Here is a 24,731-nt window from a genome sequence, read left to right on the forward strand (position 1 = left end):
ATCCAAGCATTCCTTTGTCACAGCCGCTGTTCACTAGGGTCCCCATGATGAACCAGACTCCACTCCATCAGAGTGGCTTCCCGTGTTTGGATTTCAACCCCCACCACGCACCCCACCCCCGGCTCTGAGACCAAAGACATTTTTCTTTGTCCTTAGATGTTCTCCATTCTGTGCTGGGAAGTACTGCTCCTACCTTTTGGGGAAGCAGGAGTGATGGAGGAAATCTGTTCATACAACACTGGATGGCTTCTGACAAGTCCAGTTATAATATACGTCTACAAGAAAAGCTAAGACTTTGAACTTTTTAAATGAAATACTGAGATTTCTGCAACGCAGTTGTAAAATTGTACTTACCTTGGTGACAGCTTTGGAGGAAAAAGTAATTTCATCCATGAAATTGATAATATCTCCTGGGCAAAGTCTATCAAAGTACTTGGCACAGATGTCATAGGCATGCAACCATTCAGCGACGGTTTCTGGAGCTTTTTTAATGAGATGGGGATCCCCGGTCCAGAAGAGTTTTTTTATCCAGATGGCATAGACAGAGCTTGGGGAAAGCATCCCTCCTTCTTTGTCTGGGATTTTAGGAGCAAGCTTGGAAATTGAGAGGACATTCTGACTTGTGAGGATGGGCTCTAAAGCAGCCAGGGGATTCACATTGTCTTCCATTAACTTTTTGTAATTAAGACCTATTCAGGAAAAATATATGTAAAAAAATACTTAAAATTACATCTTTTCTTAAATATCTGTGTTCATATTACAGTTATTGAAACTGCAATGAAATTAGGCACTATTTATGGGTGCCAGAATCCTTCCACTGTTGTATTTAGAAACATTCTATGCCATAATTTCATCAATCTCTGCAACCACTATCCCACAACAGGCAAATCATGATCAAAAAACCCAAATTTATTTTTGTGCGTACAGATTTTCTTCAATGAAGTCCAAAAGTGCAAAGAATAATGACCCCCCCCCCTCCATTTTTGGTATCTAGAGTGCCAAGACATCTTTCTTTCATGGAGGATTAATGAGCAATTTTCATAGTCCTATTCAGTGCACACCAGCATGATAGAATCATAAAATTGGAAGGGACGTAAGCCTTATCTGATCCAACCCCCTGCCATCAAGAATATATTATCAAAGCACATCTAAAAGATGCCTAGCCAACTTCTGTTTAGAGACCTTCAAAGATGGAGAATCTACCACCTTCCAAGGCAGTCTATTCCTCTATTGTACCGTTCTCACACTAAACACGTTCCTTGTAATTTTCAGGAAGATTCTCTTTTCTTGCAATTTGAAACACTGGTTTTCGTTCTAGTCTCTGGAACAACAGAAAATAATCTTGCTCCATCTTCAACATCACGTCCTTTCAAATATTTAAACATGGCTAGCATGTTGCCTTTGAATTTTCTCTTCTCCAAGCGACACATATCTAACTCCCTACCCTAGCAAATAAAATTAAATCCATTCATTTATCATGCATTTTTTCAACATGTATATTTCTGGAGGGGGACCACTCAACTGTAGTATTGGGATAACCCTTTTTACTGAAGATACACAGTTCTGATCTCCTAGTATAGAGGTTCAGAACCTATGCATCTTAACTTATAAATACGTCCCCCTGTTACCAGTGAAGCTGTGAATGTGAAGTATTGAAGGTGCAATTATAGATAATGAAGGGTTGTTGGAACCATCAGGCCAATGCTAGACTATAGAAGGGCTTGCATTAACTCACTCAGAGTTCCTTGGAAAAACATGAAAAAAGGAGATTTCCTGCAGTCCTAATGGGTATTATGGGGCATGCTGAGATTATGAATTCTTTTTTGGGAGAGAAGGGGGAGAAAAATGTTTTTTTTTATTAAAAATGCATAAAAATAGCTTTGAGGGTCACTTTTTGCCCACCATTGCTATAGATAAAATGTAAGAAACAAAATGTCAACACCACATACCTGGTGCAACTGCCTTGAATTTTTTCAGCAGACGTATGTGTGTTTCAGATTTGACAGTGTGCTTCACAAATTCAGGAGAGGCACAATTCTCAAGAAGTGTGAAATAATACAGCAAACGTTGGTGATCTCTGCCTTCAATCGTAGGGTACACATATTTAGCCATGTGCTCATGAAAGGCCTCAGGGATTGTTTTCAAAGTCTCAAATAAGCCAAGATTTTGTGCTCTATCTTCTATAGCAGCTGTTGTTAAACTGGCAAAAAAACAAAAACATGCGTTAAGTAACTATAAAGAATGAAACCACTTTTTAAAAATGTCCATGAGTGCTCCTTTTAATAATACCACATTTATAATTGTCACTAGATATTGGACTGATGACACTTACACAAGATAGCGTTTTCATGGAGGACTTACAGGCTAAACTCCTACCTACCAAACAAATAGTTGTAATCATGACATTTTACAGAGATTGTCATACTGTGTCTTAAAACAGTATTTTTATTTAAAAAACAACTCATGATTGAGTGACATTTTCACAATTACATTTTATTGATGCTCTGGGCATTGAGTTCCTAACGTTTCAAATAAATAGGACAAGCTTTCTAAACCTCAAAAGTCATAATTTGTTGATATTTTATAGAGTTATGGGTAGCAATGTAAATGAAGAAAAATCCAAAATTTTCTCCCTGCTTACAAGATGAAGCAATTCTGCCCATTTTCTAACCATCTTCAACATTTTTGAGTGAGAAATATACAAGGTTTTATTTATACAAAAACACTTTCTTCTCTCCCTCTCTTTCTCATTTTAGAAAGATAAAGAAGTTTTGCTAATACTGCTGCATCTGAGAAAAAAGTGATCCAAAACATCTTGTGGATGTTGATCTTTTTTTCCTGTCACACTTTTTAACTGATGATGAGAAAATTATGATTTTTTTCATCTCTGTCCTTGATACATATATGTATTTATTGGAGTACAATTCAAAACAGGAGGGCAGAACCAGTAAAACAGGCATAAAAACTTAACTGGAGTGGATAGGTGTATTTATTATAAATCCAATGCACATCAAAGTAAGCCAAGTTCTAGATTTTTAAAAAGATAAGCATTGGCTATAATATATGGATGCTTTCCCCATTCCCAATAAAATGTGTTTAATGTACCTGTTAGTTTCAGTTAGGGCGATTCTTCTTCCACCTGGTTCTGTCTCCTTCTGCTTGTTTTCTCCTTCTATGACATAGGCCCCTTCCACACAGCTGAATAAAATCCCACATTATTTTCTCTAAACTGGAATATTTGGCAGTGTGGACCAGATATCCCAGTTCAAAGCAGATATTGTGGGATGTTCTGCCTTGATATTCTGTGTTATATGGCTGTGTGGAAAGGCCCATAGGCTTCTGCTAGCATTTTACTTGTATCTCCTTCCATCTTCAAACTGGCACCCTTCCCTTTGCCACCTATTGCTCCTTTGTTCTTTAGTCTGCCCGCTATGGCTAATAGGTTCTCTGTAATAAGTATCTGCTCAATATCTATCCTAACATGAATGGTACTAGACAAGTTTCCTTATTGCACTATAATTGGTTTAACACCCAGCAGACACTTTTCCTTTAATTAAATTGTATGGTTGCTTAGCAACTTGTTGATTCAACTGATTTGTCCAGTTCCTGCTAGCATTATATTCAATATGGGCAAAACTGGCTTATTGGCTGATTATGTCGGGAAGGCACTAAAGGCTTACCATATCAGCCAATTGTCTGCAGCTTTTTATTCAATGGTTTCTTGAAGGGGCACACACATCCAAGTGGATTTGAGTGAGATGTATATATGGCAACGTGTCTAAACACAACCCTTTAGTGTTCCTCTTCTCTGAATTATCTGGTGGTAACTCTCTGGCTTGGCCTAGCATGAAGGTTCCAGAGATGATGAAATGAAGTGGTACTAAAAGAACCGTAGCATTGGGACGTTACTTATTTTACCCCTAAATTCAGGATGTTAAAAGTTTTCACCTTGCCTTTCCTTCACGGTTCCGGTCCATTTTACCTGTCCAAACGTATTCTCCCCTATAAACCAGCTTTGAGATCTTCCAGAGAGGGCCTGCTCTTGGTCCCACCACCTTCACAGTCACGCCTTCCCAGTTGCACCTTCACAGTCGCGAGAGATGGGGCCTTCTCTGTGGTGGCCCCCCCGGCTATGGAACTCTCTCCCGAATGAGGTTAGGTCTGCCTCCTCCCTCCTGACCTTCAGGAAGCAAGTGAAATCCTGGCTTTGGAATCAGGCATTCACAGAGTGATGGACTACAATGTGCGGACTGAGTTGGATGATGTTTTAACTTGGCGAATTGGTTTATATGTACTTTTAAATTATATGTGTTTTTAACTTATTGTATCTGCATGTTTTTTAAACTGTTATTTACTGTCTAGCATTGAATCTTTGCTGTTAGCCATTCTGAGCCCCTCCATGGAGGTAGAGAAGAACAGGATATAAAAGTTCTAAATAAATAAATACATAAATTCTGAACATTTTATTATTTATTTAGGGCATTTATATCCCGTCCTATCTCAACCTCCACAGAGGGACTCAGGGCGGCAAACAACCAGCACAACATCGTGCCCACAACACAAAAACATAGATATACATATTATATTAAAACATTAAAAACAATCGGCGATTATCATAGTCCATTAAACCATAACTTTGCCAGCAAGTCAGTCTAGTCCACGAAGTTCTGATCCTACAGCCAGGATTTCACTTTTCTCCAGAAGGCCAGGACTGATGCACCAGTAAAGTTAAATGAAGGTGAATAAGTCGTTATACCTACCCACTGTCACTGAAAAGAAATTCCAGATGTGTCATGTAAACTTCCCAAAGTGGGACACTATAACGCTGCGCCAAGGAGAGAGCAATCCTATACACATTTTCTTCAAGTGTCCTAGTGAAAGAGGAAATATCACATTCAGTGCCAAAAGAATCACTTGATCAGGCTGTAGAATATAATCTACAGAATAAATTATTTCCCATTAAGCATGAGAAATTTACAATACTTGTTTCGCAGCTAAATAATTTGTGAAGTAATTACCTTGTAATATGGAATACTCTTTGTTTCATAGACAAGAACATATGGCCTTATATAGAGTTAAAAGATTCATGCTGCTAGCCAAGCCATGCCAATTTTGACTACCAGTTTCTCTCTAAGATTTCAGGCTACATTCTGCACCACATGGAGAAGTGACTACAAAGAAAAATGTTTGAAACCAACTGGCAGAGACAACTACCATATATACTCGAGTATAAACTGACTCAACTATAAGCCGAAGCACCAAAATTTACCACAAAAACTGGGAAAACAGATTGACTCGAATATAAGCTGAGGATGGGAAATGCAGCAGCTACTGGCAAATTTCAAAATAAAAATAGATACCAATAAAATTACATTAATTAAGACATCAGTAGGCTAAATGTTTTTATATATTTACATAAAACTGTAAATTAAGATAAGACTGTCCAACTCTGATTAAACCATTATTCTAACCTTCTTCAATGTAAATGTGCTTACATATCCTTGCAACAATAATAATAGAGTAAAATAATACATGTAATAATAAATAGAGTAAAATAATAAATGTAATAACAGCAATAATAAATAGAGTAAAATAATGTAAAAGTAATAATAATAGTAAATAGAGTAAAATAATAAATGTAATATTAACAACAACAACACAGTAAAAAAATTGACCCAAGTATAAGCCGAGGGGGACTTTTTTAGCCTAAAAGAAAAACCCGGCTTATACTTATACTTATGGTATATATCATGATCTTACCAGAATCATTCTAAAGTGCTGTAATATTCGATTGAAAAACTAAAGGTAAAAATGCTAAATACAACAACGAAATATGGTAATTCCTTTTTTCCCCTACCATTACATAATCTTAGTGTACATGGCAGTGATGCACTGGTATTGAAGTTAGTTTCTCCATTACTATGACCTAATCAAACTCAATTATTTTATTTTCTTCCCGACATGATCTCAAAATAGCCTGCTGGATCTTTAATTCCTTCCCAAGATAAGGTGAATGCACTTCATCACAGGTTGTGTGTCACAACTGAACTTCAGTCTGAATCCTCTTGTGAATATTCTCAAGTACTAGTTTAATTTGAAAGGCGCTGATACTTCAATAGTCCATACCCACAAAGTTTAATGAAATTATCCAAGAAAGGAAAAGTCACGAGAAAATCTAAACCAACATGCAAGAAAGAATAACCAATATATTTCTGTCTCATATCTATTTTCAGATTGTTACTATATATGAGATTCTCTCATTCTTTGTTAAGTGCAATTAATGTAGAGACAGGATTAACAATATTAATAATAATATTTCTCATTATTTTAAAAATATCTAATGTTTGTCCATGAGTTTCTATGACTATGCACATCCCATTGGAGAGGTGGGAGAGACAATTGGCTACCCGTATTCTAGTGAAGTACAAAATTAGCTCTTGAGATTTCTACTCTAATAATATCCTGTGTATTTATTGATCCGCATAGCTGGACTGAGCACTTCATCTGACCAGAATGCATAAAGAGAGAAAAAGAATCCCATTAACATCTGCCTTGCAAAGTGAGGGATGACTAATAAGCCTTTCTAAAGGCCAGTGCTGCCAAAAATGGATTGCACGGGTTTGCATTTTAAATATGTCAAGTTAGCAAACAAAAACAAGGACAGCAGACTGTTACTTACTCTGCCAAACCCAATATGGTTTCTTTCTTGTATTGGCTATCTGCTGTAAACCTCTGGACATCCACTCCTTTGCCAAGACCCTGGAGAACCTGGGCTTGAGTGAAGTCCAAGAGTTGCTCATTGTAGTACTGGAGGTGTTTGATCAGAGTTGCTGTTTCATCAGGCCAGTCCAAACTGCTGGATTGTGAAACGTGCTTTGTGACCATCTGTATCAATTCTTTGGGATCAGCCTGTGGAATCAATTCCAGATGCATTGAAATATACAACTGTTATGCCAAACTGGCATTCTAATTCGCTTCTGATTTTCAACAGTCTAAAAGGAACTGGGAACCCTATGTACATATGCATGCAAGTACCAAGCAAATGCATGTGGGAAAGTATGAAAAGAAAGGAGATAATTAAAGGAAAGCTTTTTTACAGCAAGTATTATTGCATTAGCAAAAGGGTATTGTGTACATAAGGGTACACAATATGCTGGGGGAAATGGAAGGAAAAAGGAAGAAGGGCCGACCAAGGGCAAGATGGATGGATGGCATCCTTGAAGTGACTGGCTTGACCTTGAAAGAGCTGGGGGTGTGATGGCCGATTGGGAGCTCTGGCGTCGGCTGGTCCATGAGGTCACGAAGAGTTGGAAGCAACGGAACGAATGAACAACAACAATTGTGTACACAAAACCACCTCCAAGTATTACTCAGGAGTAGTTACAAATTTACAAAAGTCTGAGTCATATTCAAACAAATTTAGAAAGAAATATAATCACACTAGATGAATATTCCTACAGGATTTGTGATATATGTGACATTCTGTGTCATTTGATGTTTGTGGAAATTTGTGAGTCTGGACCTTTTTGTCCAGCCTATGACCAAACTTCCTTAAAGATGGTGAAGTTGGTAGCAATTACCATCTCTCCATCAATCTCAAAAGCAGTTGCTCTCAAACCTTGGTTCACATGTTTTGGGCTTCAGCTTTGGTCTTCCATTAGATAAGCTGGCCATAGCGTCTGCATGCTGAAGTCCAAAACAACTGAAGGACCAAAGTTTGGGAATCACAGCTGTAAGGTCTCCCAAGTCTACCCTGTGCCTTATAGCACATTGTTTTTATAATATCGCACACTGGAACCATTTTAGGGCCTTCACACTTTTCTCAAATTAATCATCTCCATTGGGTAGTTGGTGCTTGTAATCTATGCTCTTTATCTATATTGACCACATAATGCAGTTTGAAGCTAGCTTCAAACTGTGGTGGGTAGGCAACAAATGTCCATAAAAGAGTGTTAAAGAAAGCTGTTAAGGCACACCAGTGCTCCGTGGATTGTGGAATCACAATCAAACTTGTTCTAGGCTCTTTGTATAATCATTTGCACAGCAAAACCATTTGTAGTAAACATGATGATATAACAGTATCAGTATTAACAGGAAGGGAAATACTTCTTCTTTATTAAAGAAGACATTTTAACTCAATATTTGTTTTACATTACACATCTTGGCAGAAGGAGGCTGAACAATCCCGAAGGTTTGGAATAAAAGCACACTTGTGAGCAGGTATTCCCTAATTTATTTTTCAAATAGATAGCTAAGAAGCAATTTACGTATTCGTGTGCGTTTTCCAACCCCCTCCACATAATGTCTGGAGGTCTCTTATTTTTCTCAGGGGGAACTTAAAATTTAATTGCTTTAAGTTTTTACACATTCTTGTTAGGCATATAAAGGAAAAAATAATGACAAAGATGGAGAAAAGAAATTAATTTGCTACACTGCTACTAAATTAGTTATTTTTTGAGGTGGGGGAATCTGTGCTATTTAAATGAAATGGTCCAGAATTCCAGTTGTAATAAACCAGTACAAGTGAATGACTTTTGTTTCAATGACGATAACTGTCATTCTCCCTGACCCAACAATTAAATTTATTTTCATTACGGCTTTGTAACTCTTATTAATATTCTCCAGAAAGTCATTCTCAAAGCATTAGCAAAAGCAATTTTTTAAAAAAAACCCGATAAAAACACAATATTCTTGAGAAATATTAACCTTAAAATGTGAGAGCTGGCAATAAAAAAGGTACATAAATGTATTAAAATATCTGTTTACCTATAAAATGATGCCATGCTAACAAGGAGATCAGCTTCCTTAACGCAATATTAGCTAATCCACTAAGAAATTTATTGACAAAATTGAGGGACACTTATGAGAAAAGAACACAAAAGAGAAGAGCATGAAATGTATTTTAAGAACACTTTTGCATATTTGCATTAGCAGTGTTGTAAATTGGGTTACAATGCATATACCAGGCCACAGATAGTGGAAACCTGCATATAGGAAGTTTTGGGAGAAATTGTTAAATCCTAACAGCAAAAACTGAATGTTAGCAGACATTTAACTATAAACATTTATTATACTGGCCAACATATATTTTGGTGCCTCAAAGGTTAGTCCTGTTTTGGGGTATATCTGACTTGCAGAAACCAAAAACAGCACCAGTTTACCCCTTTCAGTTCTAGTTTTTGAGATACAGAACATACGCCATCTACTAGTTTCCATCTTCTTGTACATAGAAACCATGATAGCCATATCAAGAAATTAGAGCTAATACAGTTTATCCAATGCAATTTTCCGAATCAGCACCCCAAATAACCTCAAGCAACAGGTCTAAAAAAAGTAGACACTAAGATTTTTTTTCCTCATTGAACTATCAATGCATCCTATTGTTTTGCTAGTAACAGACCAATGAACAAGAAAGAAAATCACTGCAACTTTGCAAAGGCCAACCACTTACGATTGCCAGCACACTCTGGCAGGTTGTCAATTGGGGCTTTCCCATCCATACTACAAAATTATCGCACTATTACTCCACTTTAATTTTTATGTGACTCCATTCTGGGTTTGTTAGTATGGTCAGAAACACTACAGGGGACCTGTGGTTGAGAATGATGAATACAATTTCTTCAACTACCAATCCCAGGATACTATGGGGGGTCACAACCATCAAAGTGGAATCATAGCACTATAACAGCATGACACAAAACAACCTATGAGGTTGCCAGAAACACACATCTGAACACAGTTCATCAGTTACTGAAAATATTTTTTATGTGCCTCAGGAGCGACTTGAGAAATTGCAAGTCGCTTTTGGTGTGAGAGAATTAGCAGTTTGCAAGGACGTTGCCCAGGGGATGCCCAGATGTTTTACCATCCTGTGGGGGACTTCTATCATGTCCTCACATGGGAAGTTGGAGCTGACATATGGGAGCTCACCCCGCTCCCCAGATTTTAACCGCCAACCTTTTGGTCAGCAGTCCTTCCGACACAAGGGTTTAAACCATTGAGCCACTGGGAAAAGATATCAAGGCAGGATGGGTTGCTGAATCCTTACCTTAACTGCATATCCTTTCCACAAGCTTCTCTGCCAGAGTTATTATGTGTATTCAAGAAACTCTCGGACAGTTAGGCAGTGCTTTTAATCCAGGCAACTCCTGCCATTCCCACTGTTTTGTTTTAATTGATTTGTTTTTAACTGCTTTTAAAGATTTTAATTAATCTTTTTATGTTTTTCAAGTGGTACTGTTTTATTAATTTCACTCTTATCAGCCTTGAGCCCTAGTTATTGGGAGAAAGCCAGCTTACAAATGCAATTAACCAATAAAGTAGCAAATTAACATTATGGGTGCTAAGACAAACTTTTAGAACCATTTATTTTGGTGTGTCTTGTAGTTCACAAACTACCTGTCAAAAATAGGACAAGCAACATTGCCACACACGCCAAAATTTACATAAGTTAAGTAATGATTCAACAAACTCATTTCTAAGCAATACAGCAGGAGAAAAAGTAAATGTGTGCACCTGAGTGAGCAATTAATGTTTGGAACATATTCAAGAATCAAGCAAAAGCACAATGTAGCTATATATTATCTGTAGAACAAACTTGTCATGGATTTAAAAAGGAACCACTGGGGACATCTGAAACTTTGGATAGAATTCTCCCACCTACTTATTATGCATTGTAAAGCTCTTAGGATAAACATGAGAAAAGTCTGGTGCGATAACACCAAATAATCCATCTAAAGAGTAACAACCTGTTTCCATCACTGGGTAAAAAAATATTTCTGGAAGCAGATTTCCAAGACATTCATATGCAAAATCTCCCATCTATTGTTTTCCGAAAATTCAAAGGCATAACGCCCCTGAATATGGAGTATCTATTCAGCTATCATAGTTAGTCTTGAACAAGCCTATCTTCTGGGAATTTACCTAATTCTTGGTACAAGTCCACCTTACACAGGTACCTTGAGGCTATCTAGTATGTCCTTAGAGTGGGTGGCCCCAGCAGGAGAGGATTCAGCCCTTATATTGTGGCAGAGAATATAAAACTCATGGTGGCAACTGCAAGATTTAAGGAAGTCATAGAATCATAGAGTTGGAAGAGACCTCGTGGGCCATCCAGTCCAACCCCCTGCCAAGAAGCAGGAAATCGCATTCAAAGCACCCAACAGATTGCCATCCAGCCTCTGCTTAAAAGCCTCCAAAGAAGGAACCTCCTCCACACTCCAGGGCAGAGAGTTCCACTGCCGAACAGCTCTCACAGTCAGGAAGTTCTTGCTAATGTTCAGGTGGAATCTCCTTTCCTGTAGTTTAAAGGCATTGTTCCACATCCTAGTCTCCAAGACAGCAGAAAACAAGCTTGTTCCCTCCTATGACTTCCCCTCACATATGTATACATGGCCATCATGTCTCCTCTCAGCCTTCTCTTCTGAATGCTAAACATGACCAGCACTTTAAGCCGCTCCTCATAGGGTTTGTTTTCCAGACCCTTGATTATTTTAGTCGTGCTCCTCTGGACACATTCCAGCTTGTCAACATCTCCCTTCAATTGTGGTGTCCAGATGTGGTCTGACCAAGGCTGAATAGAGGGGTAGCATGACTTCTCTGAATCTAGACACTATACTCCTAAGTCAAATTTGGTGGCAGTAGATATTTAGAAAAACACTGACTTAAATGGTAAACTCCTAAGTGGCACTGCAAGCAGTAGTTTACTGAAGTTTATACTTCTGTTTTTAATAATTCTAGATTTAATAAATGATTTTAGTCATATAGCTGGGGCAGAAATTATGATGACTATGTTATAATTTCTTAATTGACACTAGATCACTTTTAAAGCCTTAATTTTATATCGACTACCTTTCAAATCTCAGGTAACAGTAAATATACTGCATAGAAAAAAAATGCAAAGTTCCTGACTCACATTTTAAAGTGGAGATGATATTTTTTAAAAAACAAAAAACCGAAGCTGTAACTGCTGGTTAATATTCATTAGTCACACATAATCCCTTTTGGCAAACATTGAATTAAATAGTTTCCTTTTTAAAAGAACACGAGATAAAATGGTGACACGCAGTTCGGCTGGAATAAGTTAGAGCTCCTGAACCAAGCTTAACTTATGTTTTGGATTTATAACATAGCTTTTATGATGCATATTAAAGGGGGGGGGGGGGATAATCCCAGAAACTGACCCTGTAGAGGGGGTGGCATTCATCCTTGAAACATGGTGCCAAACGAGCATAGATCTGCAGGCTATAATAATAACTTGCCAGCTGGAGTGATAAAGCAGAAGGAGGCTGCTTTTCAAAGCACTTGTTGGCATCAAGCACCTAAAAGGAAAGAGGAAAGAATTAACTTAGCTACAGCCATGTTACAATGACAAGCATGCCATGTCTTTAGTTCAGTAACTGACCTTGAATGATAATCAAGAGACCCTGATGCCACCAAATATATTCTGCTCAATCAAGAAGTGTATATATAGTATGTATTTTTAAAAAGAACATATCCCTTTAGAACAGGGGTCTTCAAACTTTCTAAGCAGAGGGCCTATTCACAGTCCCTCAGACTGTTGGGGGACCGAAGCATAGTTTGAAAAAAACAAGAAAAAAATATTATGCACACTGCACATATCTTATTTGTAGTGAGAAAGATAGATAGATAGATATGAAAGATCAATACAATATTTAAAATGAAGAACAATTTTAACCAACATAAACTTGGGAAGTGTGGGCCTCCTTTTGGCTGATGAGATAGTCAGGTTAATTATGATTGTTATTGCTGTGTGCCTCCAAATCGTTTCAGACTTAGGGCAACCTTAAGTCTAAAGTTTAGGGCAAAGGATGGGCAAATGACCTTGGGGGACTGCATCCAGCCCACGGGCCTTAGTTTGTGGACTTCGGCTTTAGAATATGAAATATTAATCTATATTCCTCTTTGTGTTCTAGAGGCCCTGGGATGACGACGGTGGGCTCTCTCCATTTCCATCCACATGAAGAAAGTGAAATTGCAACACAATATTAAGCTTTATGGAGATTTGGATATTTGAAACCAGGGTCCCATTCATACGTACTACACAAATACAGCACTCTTATTTCATTTTAACTGCCATAGTTCCACCCTGCAGAGTTCTGGAACTGGAAATCTGGAGAAGCGCTATTTATTAATTTATTTTTTTTACAATATTTATATTCTGCCCAGTTAACCTGCTGTGCTAAAGCCCGGTCCTCTTTAGTTGAGAATTCTAAATGTCCAGTTAAAATAGTAGAATAATAGTGCTATAATTTGGCAGTGTGAATGAGTCCCAGCACACTTTAGAGTCACACATGTTGCTGTATTCACAAACCACATGACTTCAAATGAAAAAGAAATGGACACATGGCATCCTTCAGAGTTGCACTATAGAAAGGTGGTTATCTAATTCCCTACCTATATCCTTTTATGATCTTCCAAAAAGTAATGAAAATCTCCCCTAAATTTCACAATGAACATGCAACAAGTCTTATTCGCTATTTCTGTTATAATAGAGATAATCTATCTCAATGCAACCAACAATTACTTGCAAAATATTTTCTAGAGAAGAGATAGAGGTCTTTGTCTCTATTATACTGGAGATTCTTTGGTGTTATGTTGGACACAGTTGATATGGTTTAGATTTAACTGCTGATGCATATATTTAACATTTTATGTAGTTAGCTTTGCATTTGAAGGATGCAACTGAGAGAATTTTTACAATGCATAACCCACAATTATCCAATCAAACCACACCCCAGAAAGAGTAGACAATCTTGGAGGTTAATTTACACAAGAAGCTCCCACCTACAATTATTTACATCCCATTCAATAGATTTTTGTTAAAATATTCAGATTCATTTTTATGATTTTTTGAAAGAAAGTATTTTGTGTTGTCACAGCAACCCAGAAAGTATTTCAGTAATATACTATTAATCTGCTCAAGAGATTTGTATTGGTTCACAGAGATTGACATAAAAGTTTGGAAAAGAGATTGATGCTTATTTCAGAAGTAATGGAAAGAGCTCCGTGTTAGAAGATGCACTTGTTTATATGAATGTCAAAAAAACATGCATGAAGTTCTCAGATAACCTCTTTTAAAAAGCTTCAAATATACATATTTCGCTGGCATCTTACAGTAACAGGGCTTCAGAAATTGTAATCCTGTTCTCCAACAGAAACTGACCTTTCAATATGCCTGCCAACCGAACCGGAAGGATTGGCAGATTGAAAAGTCTGAGCAAATTATTTTTCTAAAGAAAGTATTGTTTTTTCCTTTACCAATCCCTTTCCAGAATATCGAAGTTTGTTCAAAACACACTTGGAAAGGAAAATCAACTGTAATGAACACATGCCGAGCATGCCGAGGTGAGGAAGATGCTTCACATGGGATTGAATTCTGTGGGAGACTAGAAGAGAAAAACATATCCCATCGTTTTACATACCTGTGGCAATGCAAGGAGGTAGGCAAGGGATAAGGTCATATCGTTTGGTAATGCTTCACTGGCCAGCTGTAACAGGACTGCAAGACAGACAGAGAAATAAAGGAAATCCTCAGATGGCTGTCACACATACGATATTTAATATTTTCATTACTAACCATATTTCTCTAGATCTACAGGTCCGGTACCCATTCAACTAATTACTAATATGCAGACAAAAACAAATAATGTGTAGTTAAACCCTAACCCTGTTTAAGCTTAACTCCTAGCTAGAGTGTTTCCTACATTATTGAAACAAGATGAAATAGAGCCGTGACAGATGTTAAACTGAAGGGCTGAAATATCTTTCATGCTGATTTACAGCACGTAAATCTGCTGGTTGTAAAAGTAAAGCAACAGTATAAGTTATGAAGAGTTTGAAAAAATGGGCTATGGGATAGCCTGCAATACTTCATTCCCTACAATCTGAACATCTGCATGTCTTATCACATTTTTTAATGTAGCACATGATTCAATTATTAATCAACTTTTTATCCTACAAAGAATGCAACAAGTCTTTTGCCATTTTACAAACCTTCATAGCAGTGGAGGAGCTGTGGAAATGTGTTGCGAAAACATACCACCAAGCTAAAATGGTAGATATTCCTACAGTAAGAACTGGAAATAAATAGCATTATTTTTTGAGGAACGTGGGGCGTAGGGAGCTGATTGGTTCATGTAGTTGAACTCTATCTGTAGTGACTGGCAGTAGTTGTCCAGAATTTATGCCGAATGATTTTTCCAACCATACCTGAAAATGTTGTGGACTGAATTTGAAACCTTCTACATAGAAAAAAAAATGTCTTCTACCACTGCACTTTGGAGTTTCCCTATTGCAGTGGTTCCCAAACTTTGGGCCTCCAGGTGTTTTGGACTTCAACTCCCAGAAATCCCAGCCAGCTTAGGAACTGTGGGAGCTGAAGTCCAAAACACCTGGAGGCCCAAAGGTTGGGAACCACTGCAATAGGGAAACTATTGCTAGTGAGGCAGGACAGAACCAGAAGATTATATTGTAATTAATTATCAATTGGCTATTTTATTAAATGTCTGAGGGGAAAAACATGAAGAAAGTAGTAATACTTGTTCCCCATCCTTACTGTCATCGTAAGTTGTGCCTACTGCTACCAAACAAGATTAAAGACAGCCCCCAGCCCTGAGGCATGATTTTCATGTAAAAGACTCCATGGTCTATCACTACAACTTTTTGAAAGGACAGGGAAAGACCATCATCATAAAAACCCGGAAAGCTGCTCCCAGTCTGAACAGCTGACTACTTGGTTCAACATGAGAGATAATGTAGTTTGGGAAAACTCTGAGCCTCAGAAAGCCTCTCTACAATATAGATCAAGATCCTAGTGTGGGGGTCACCTTTGGGACTATGTCATGGCTCATGGATCTCAGGTACTCATTGGAAAATCCCAAATTTATATGATAGATGGCATATCTGGGCCAGGGACTCCAATATCTACGTGCCTCTCTTTGGAAGAAAACAACAGTAGAAATCTTACATGACTCTTCCTTCAGTGAAGCAATTGCAGAAGAGTGGTAAGTGGCATCCAGATTGACAAACTGACAGGACTGTCAATACATGCTGACATTTCAAGTCAAGCATGTTTGGGACGTTTGGGATTCACATACGTCAACTGAATGAATTAGTTTTTCATTATGGACAACTTGAGAATTGAGGCTTAATTTTTAAAATATACGCATTCATAAGCAATCTTCCCTATGCTCATTCAGAAATAAGTGCCACTGCCTTCAACAGAGCTTATTCCCTAGTGTACATAGAATATACATTACAGCTGAACTGCACCAGATGTAATATATGACTGTCATCATCTGAAAATTGGCAGACATTACAGTGCGATTACAAGTTTCCCCCAAACACAACAAAACAACCTCAACATATTTCTACAAGCTGAAAGCCTTGTTGCTGGTCTCAAAAAAACAAAACAAACAAACACACAAAACAAAACAAAACTGCACAGACCTTGTCTGTTAATGCAGTGTGTGAATACAGGTGAGCCCTGTGTTTTGGATATCAAAATTCAGAATAAAAATTATACTTTTATATAAAATTTCAAATCTCATGTTTAACATACTAGTTTAACATACTAGCTTCAGTATGATGTAGAATTAATACTTCTGGGACATTATTACAGAAAACAATTTACATTGATTGGTGCTAACTTCAAAGTGGAAAAATCCATAGTATTGATCTTAATATCGCAATTCATTTCAGAAGACAGATAAAAAATGACAGCTACAAGGTGCTAGGCTGTGTCAACAGAGCTGTCAAGATTTCTTTCTCTCAGCAATTAAGCTGCTACTTCTCCTCCCCATGACAATGCTTTTCTTTTCTTTTTTTTATAAAAACAGCTCCCTAGGAATGGAAACACCATGTTACAGAGCTGGGAGTTGTCTGGGATGACCTACTGAGGAGAGAGCCATAGGAACACTGTTTGTTCAATACTCTTCAAATTTGCCATTAAACCTAGATGGCACTGATAGACTATGAATTTATATCAGCAGGTGCTTGCTTAAATAATTGACTCAGATTGCTTTTATTCAGGCAGGTAGCAATTTCTTTCTGCATGTCCTAGTACTCAATTTTAATTGGAGAATTATCTTACACTGTGTTGCTATTACTATTCTGCTTGGAAATGTCCATCATTATTAGAGAAGTAGCAACAACTCCTCTGCAAGCATGCACACTACCACTCAACTGTTTATGGCATATTATCATGCATAAGGGAAGTTGGAGATCAGCCTTAGACTCCTGAGGCTGATGGGTTCACTGATGATTTAGAAAGGATTGTGGGATTGCCGGCGGGATTCCCTGGGGCCTGAAGTGATGAAGATTCAAGTCAGAGGAATGATGCTTCCCTCTGTGAGAACTGACTAGGAAAGTGCAGGGCTCCAAGGTCAATCAAAAGAGCCAAAAACTGCAACATTAGCTGAGGAGTCGGGCGAAGAGATAAAGTGATACAGAAGGCTCTCAGGAAAAAAACACCTCGGGCTACGGAGATCAACAAAGGTCTTCATTTACAGATCAGAGCAGAAAATTGTAGGTCAGAGTGATTGCGTGAGAAAGTTGGGGAGAAATTTTGTGGGGGGAAAAACATGACTTCATGGCTGCCTATTAATTAGAAAGTTGTTTACCTAAGAGTTAGTTCAGGCAACGTAGCATTCAAGTGAGAAGCGAGGCCTGAGTTTGGATTTAAGTTTCCTGGAAGTTTTCTATGTTCTTGCTTTTATATTCCTGCTCAAGTTTTATTAAGTATGCCTTTTGCTTTTGGACCTATGCTGTACTTGCGACTTTTCGGCTATTCCTGGACTGTGTTACCTTGGGATGTGCATGAGACAATTGGATTACTGTTTGCATTATCATATATTGTTAAACCTTTTTGGATTATACATCTATTTTCTTTATTCCTGAATTTTTCCTATACTTTTAATGTGTTTCTACAATAAACTGGTTGCTGATAGTCTGGACTCTTGTGTGGTGCTATGGCCATAGGTGTTCCCCGGCCTAGAGTGCAAAGGGGGACACGAAATTCGAAACTAAAACAAAACGGATTTTTTGCTGTTTCACACATACCTAATAGAAATCATGCATTGTCTTCTCTTACTTGGTTTTCAAGTCTTACATGGCTTCTCTATAATACATTAACTAGCCTTCTCGTTCTCTCCCCCTCCCTCTCTCTCTCATACATATCAAACCATGTGTATGTGTATTAAAGCAAAACTATATTAAAGGCAACATATATTGAACAATTAAATGTTAAGTCTTCTTTTTTGGTTCCTGGACCCTGCAGAATGTTGGCCACCAAGACTGCATTCCACCATTGCTTCTTTTTCACTCATGGGCAAAGAGGACCACAAATGTTGAATTCCTCCTCTCCCTTTAAAAACAATGCTGATTGTTTCTAGATTCAATCTTGGATTTGATATTCTTTTTGTTGTTATCACAGTATACAATTTCAGTGATGGAAATATTCCATTAAGTATGTATAAAGAGGCTTTCATGGAATTCATCGACAACAACATGCTTCACAATGCTTCCCCCCACCCAAGACTTTTTTTATATCTAAGCTGCAGACTTTAGTTTAACAATAATTGTTAAGTTTCTTATTCAGTATAGAACATAATTAATTTCGGGATTAGATTCTCTTTTTTAAAAAGTATTGCCCATGATGGGTCACAGAGAGACACCCGGCACGTATAAATTCAGCAGTCTCCTTGTGCACTTTGTCAATGGTGATTGATTTCCCCGGAGAGCCAATATTCTCAGAACTGCAAGTAACATTTATCTACATGAGACTGAGTCAGTTATAAACGACTGGGCTTCTATGAATGTCCATATAGGTACAATTGTATACACAAAATTAATTAGGGTGATTTTTCTCTTTTAGTAGCCTTGGCTGAATGAACAGATTTTTTTAAACTGCTCACTAATACAATTTGGATTTAGGCTGTTAAAACAAAACACACCACCCTCAAAATAAATGATGTTAACACATTTCCTTGGAAATAGATTACTGTATGCAAGAAATACTCTGAACTAAACAACAAATCTGGTGCTTTCCCATTAAAGGCCTTCTATAACACAGTGATGCCTAAATAGACTTAATCTCTACTAAGAATCTTTGGAGTATTTGTTTCATTTCTCATACTTTCTCTCACTTTTCCTGGACACTTTCTGGGTTAATTAATCACAGGTTACCATCATATTCATACTAGAAAATGATGACTGCCAGTTTTTGGGGAAAACAGCCTGATTTTTTTTCTCTATTCAATTACCATTCTTTAACGCAATGAGGACAATGGTTAATTGATCATTCAACTGTAGCACACAGAGAAAGAAGTGAACAGTTGGCATAAGGATGAAGTATGCTGACATAAACTTAGTGCATACCTTTTCTTGGTAAGATACAACTTATCAAGTCATCTTCAAAATAGGAAGAAAGCTGTTTCTTACTCACACTCACACACATACAGGTATAAACATATAGAGAAACTCCAACCTCATTACTTTTAATGAAATGTAATGCCCGTATAATATATTTACCTGATTATAAAGAAAACACCTATGTATTAGAAAAATAAGAACTGGTATGATGAATCTGAGTACAAGTCAATTACAATCTTGGCTAGAATGTACAAGTAATACTCATTGTGGATTGTAATTCCTAAATGGAAAATGGTACAGCGCTAAGATAAATGAATGGCCAAATATCACTGGGAACATCACTGTTCCAGAATCCTATAGATGACATACATGACTGTAGCGAATTTGTTACTCTATATGAAATTTTAGTGCATAGATCTATGTTCGCAGGGGGCAGATAAGGAAGATTAGAGACAAGAGAGGATAGCAACAGGGGGACCGGATTTATTTGCATATGGAGGCTGATTGGTCATATGCAGATTAGCATAGCCCCAGGATTTCAAAAGGTTGGGAGACAAAATGACAGTTGGGAAGAGCAGGGCTGAACATTCTAAAGGGGCGGAGTTAAATTCAAAAAGGAGGGGAGTTAGAGAGAGAGTTTTAAAAAGGAGTTAGTTGAGTAGGGATTGCAGTTTGTGAAGGACAGAGAGTTAGGGATTCCTGTTCATGAATGGTAGTTAATAAATCCTGTTAGTAAAGTAAGCCGCTAGTCAAATAGAGTACAAGTTTTGAGAACTTAAAGAAAAGCCAGTGGTGCTTGAATCGGAAAGTAATTTTAGTCCTGTATGTGTAAAGCAAATACCATCTTGATAAATGAGAAACATTGAAAGCCTATTTCAGGAAAGTGCAACAAGTATACTATATGTGACTGAAACTTAAGTTTGCAACAAAAATAGTAATTGTAACTACAAACATTGGAGCCTGAAGTGTTTGAATAAACTTGTTACTTTATTTCATACAAGAGAGACTCAAGCCTGTGATTCCAAGCAAGGAGGCTTCTGCTTTATAACACTCATAGCAATTCAGATATTAAAGATTTGACAGAGGACTGCACATAGGTGCATGCTTCTTTACACAAACTGGTGTCCTCCCTCCCTGGCCTTACATAATTGGTGGCAGCGGTGGGATGCGTAGAATACATCTAATCTAGTGCCTCAGAAAGCTGAGGGATAGGTAGAATATATCTGGTCCAGTGCATCAGAAAGAGGCGAAATTTACCTCATAAAGAATACAAGTAAGAGAAAATGGCTCCTCCCAAGGGCAAGAAAGCTGGAATTGAAGAAGAGGTGGTAGAGGAGGGAGCACAAGAACGTGAGGAGAGTCAGGAGCAGACAGTTTCATCGGTAGAACTGCAAAGATTACAAATTCAGTTTGAAATAAGCAGGATGGAATCACAGGAACGGTTACAGTTAGCTAAGTTGGAGGCTGAAGAAAGAGAGAGAGAGAGAGCGGCTGAGGAAAGAGAGAAGGCCAGAGAACATGAAAGACTGATGATGCAGTTAAGAATGCAGGAACGAGATAGAACTAGTGAAAATACTAGTGTGCACAGTTACAATGACTTCTCTGCCAAAGTGAAGAGATTTGCTAAGTACCAAAAGGGAGATGACGTGGAAGCATTCCTTCTGGCATTTGAACGAACCTCTTTGGAACTAGAGATCCCAGAAGAAAGTAAAATGTCATATCTAAAGCCTTTAATATCTGGCGAGCTAAATCAGATATTGGCTGATATGAGGGATGATGAGATAAATGATTATAGATTGTTTAAGGCAAGAGTTAAAGTTAGATTTGGGATCACTCCTGAACAGTGCAGGAAGAACTTTAGAGAGATAAAAAGAAGAAATGGCGAAACGTATGTCCAGTTGGGAGCTCGATTGGACAAAGCCCTTGATCAGTGGATAGAAGGAAGTCGGGTTAGCACATTCCAACAGCTAAAACATCTGGTGGCGTTGGAACAGTTTTATAAAATGGTGCCCCTAAACATGCGCTGGTATGTCAAAGATAAAAAGATTGAGAGTGTGTCTCAAGTGGCTGTTGTCCTTGATGAACTGGAAACTGATTACAAAATGAAAAACTTGGGCATGGCGTATAAGAGATCGTATGAGGAAAAAGGAAACAAATATATATACAAAAATGCTACAAGTCCCTCACAGCCATTATGGAAAAGTAAAGACCAAGAAGGGAGGGACAAGGCAGACCAACAATATGAGAGAAAGAGTAATTACTATAATAAGGAAGTAACAAGACCGGGTGATGTGAAGATCACATGCTACCATTGCCAAGAGACAGGGCATATAAGAGCAAGGTGCCCTAGGTTGAAGAATGAAAAGAGTGTTACTTCACCTCCAAGAAACATTTGTCTGGTACAGAAAGATAAAGGGACTGGTCACTATACAGAGGAGGTTAAGAGTGAAATGAAATCCACAGATGAGACCAGTAAAGTATTCCGAGTGTGGAAAGTGAGAGAGGTTGAAGAGTATGACTATAGAGAGGAGATAATAATAAATGGAAGAAAAATATTGGGATTAAGAGACTCAGGAGCTCAAGTGTCCCTAATCCAAAGTCAACTAATAAACCCGGAGCAGATAGTGCCTGGTAAGAAATATCTATTAAAAGGAATCTATGGGCCAGCATTCGAAACATCGGTAGCAGAAATCCCTGTAATTTATAAAAAATACAAAGGAATTTGGCAAGTGGGAGTGATGAAGGAATTGGAAGTTCCATTCCTTATAGGAAATGACCTATATGAAGAATGTCAAAGAGTCAATGTAATTACTAGAAAGTCAGAAACAGAGGAGATGAATGGTGATTCTGATGAAGCAAGTACTTCACGAGACAACGAAGAGAGTGGTGAACTTATGCAAATGAAATTCTCAGATAAGCAGACTGAAGTGTTCTTAAAGGAACAGAAGAAAGATAAATCTTTAGGAGAGTCATGGGAACAAGCCAGAAGCGAGGCTGGTGGACCATTAGCTGAAAAGTCTAGTACTTTCCAAGTTATAAATGAAAGATTGTATAGAGTTGTCAGAAGGAGAAAGAGTGGTGATAGTGTTGAAGTGAACAAACAGCTAGTAGTACCGGAGAAGTACAGATTAAGAATATTAAAGATGGCCCATGACACAACATTCGGAGGACATCTGGGAATTAAAAAGACGAAGGCAAGAATTCAAGAAAAATTTTATTGGCCTAATATTGGAAAGGAGGTCAAAGCATATTGTCAGTCCTGCCAAGTGTGCCAGCTAATTGGGAAAGCCAACGATAAAACTAAAGGACTTATACAATCGGTGCCTGTGGTAACAACGCCCTTTGAGAAGATGGGAATTGACATCATAGGTCCCATATCCAAAGCCACTAAAGAAGGAAATAAGTACATCTTAACAGCCATTGACTATGCTACTAGGTATCCAGAGGCAATACCTTTAAGAGACTTACAAGCTAAAACGGTAGCTGATGGACTACTTAATATTTTTGCCAGAGTGGGATTTCCCAAGGAAATTGTGACAGATCTAGGAACTTATTTTATGTCCAAGCTGATCAAAGAATTATTTAAAGGTTGTGGCATTGTACATCACAACACAACGGCATATCATCCGCAGAGCAATGGATTAATTAAAAACTTTAATAAGACAGTAAAACATATGATCAAGACATATGTCAACAAAAACCCTAATGACTGGGATAGACAGTTACAACATCTTTTATTTGCATATCGAGAAGTCCCACAGGAGAGCACGGGATATAGCCCTTTTGAACTTCTGTTTGGTAGAAAAGTGCGAGGACCCATGGACATCATAAGTGCAAGTTGGACTGGTGATGAGGAGATCCAGGAGGAAGATATTATGGACTATATAGAGAAACTAAAGGAACATATAGACATTGTACGGGGTGAGGCATCGAGAAATCTGGAGTCAGCTCAACAAAAACAGAAAGAAAGTCGAGATGCGAAGGCCAAACATCGGAATTTTAAAGAAGGAGACAGAGTGCTGTTACTCAAGCCTAAATCCCATAAGAAAATGGACATGGCATGGGAAGGTCCCTATGTAATATTTGAGAAACTGTCTGATGTGAACTATCTGATAATGAAAGTAGGGGAGGAAGGAAAATATAAGCGTGTGCATGTTAATAGGATAAAACCCTATTATGTGAGAACAAATTTGATTTTTAGGGTAGTAACAAAAGAAGCAAAAGCATATTCAGTAACAGAATGGGGAGAATTAAGGGAACAAAGTATCATACCTGATGTGTCTAAGTGTTTAGAATTGTCAGAAAGTCAAAGATGTCAACTGAGAGATGTATTGATAAAGCATCAGGATGTATTTAAGGATGTGCCAGGAAAAACGGAGCTGATAACTCACAGGATCAATACGGATGATGTAAACCTCATAGCTTCCCATCCGTATATTGTAATGCGATAGAAACACATTTGGACAGGGATAATTGAGGTTGATACGGAGAATTAAATAAATGTGAGAGGATGTAAAGATAAAGTTAATGAAAGGTAAAGTTGTGTGTCTTAGGTAAAGACAGAAATCCATTTTGAAAAAGTGTTTTAAGTTAGAACCAGTCTTCAAGAGGAAGAGTTAGGTCTAAGGTAGCAGCCTCTAAGATAAAGAGTGCTGGGTTTTGGGCTTCTATAGGTGATAAGAGCCCAGGGGACAGGCAAACTGTCAAGTTTGAAAGTGGGAGTAGAGGCTCCACAATTTCACTATTGAAGGATGTAACTATGTCAAGATATACATTTTGTCATGGACATGGAGGAGGACTCCAGGATAGCTTTATTCAGGTAAGCTATATAGATATAGGTTTAGTGTTAACCTGTTAGTTCCATTGGAAGGTGTTTCATTAATACTGATTCCATGGAAAAGGATTTAGCTTTTAAAGTCTAAAGTAGCCAGATAAACTCACATAGGCATTGATAAGACCTAGTGTGTATATTAAAATGTAAAGATAACAATTGGTAAAATATAAACATGCACTGCATACGTTTATGCAGAATTGTAGTAAGAAATTATATGATAGCTATACTGTTACTAATGAATGATGCCATGTAATGTGTGATGGAAACGTAAGTATTTGGTATATGGTTTAAACTGTGAATTAAATGTAAACTTATTGGATAAACCGGGTGCAAGAAGATGACTATTGGTAATGTATATTGATAATATATGTTGTTAAAGCATATAATATGTGTGCTTATGTAAATTGTATTAGTAAAATAACTATATTGTATCGTTATTAAAGAATGTTTTCATGTGGTATATGATAAAAATGTAAATATTTAAATGTATGGTTTTAAATGTGAA

At 37.6% G+C, this 24,731-nt stretch overlaps 1 protein-coding gene across 2 annotated transcripts in view; it reads right to left on the reverse strand.

Annotated features, from left to right (window-relative positions):
* NBAS (NBAS subunit of NRZ tethering complex) overlaps positions 1 to 24,731 on the reverse strand; it is a 209,757-nt gene that overhangs the window by 57,581 nt on the left and 127,445 nt on the right. For both annotated transcript variants that reach the window (XM_067468668.1, XM_067468667.1), the window contains 6 exons: positions 14,445 to 14,521; positions 12,183 to 12,320; positions 6,680 to 6,909; positions 4,761 to 4,871; positions 1,950 to 2,200; positions 355 to 689 (listed from right to left, as the gene is read on the reverse strand). In XM_067468668.1, the coding sequence (XP_067324769.1) occupies positions 355 to 689; positions 1,950 to 2,200; positions 4,761 to 4,871; positions 6,680 to 6,909; positions 12,183 to 12,320; positions 14,445 to 14,521 (1,142 nt within the window). The remainder of the gene's footprint in view (positions 1 to 354; positions 690 to 1,949; positions 2,201 to 4,760; positions 4,872 to 6,679; positions 6,910 to 12,182; positions 12,321 to 14,444; positions 14,522 to 24,731) is intronic.

This window comes from Anolis sagrei, chromosome 1 (genome assembly GCF_037176765.1).
Source record: "Anolis sagrei isolate rAnoSag1 chromosome 1, rAnoSag1.mat, whole genome shotgun sequence".
NCBI classification, from domain to species: domain Eukaryota; kingdom Metazoa; phylum Chordata; class Lepidosauria; order Squamata; family Dactyloidae; genus Anolis; species Anolis sagrei.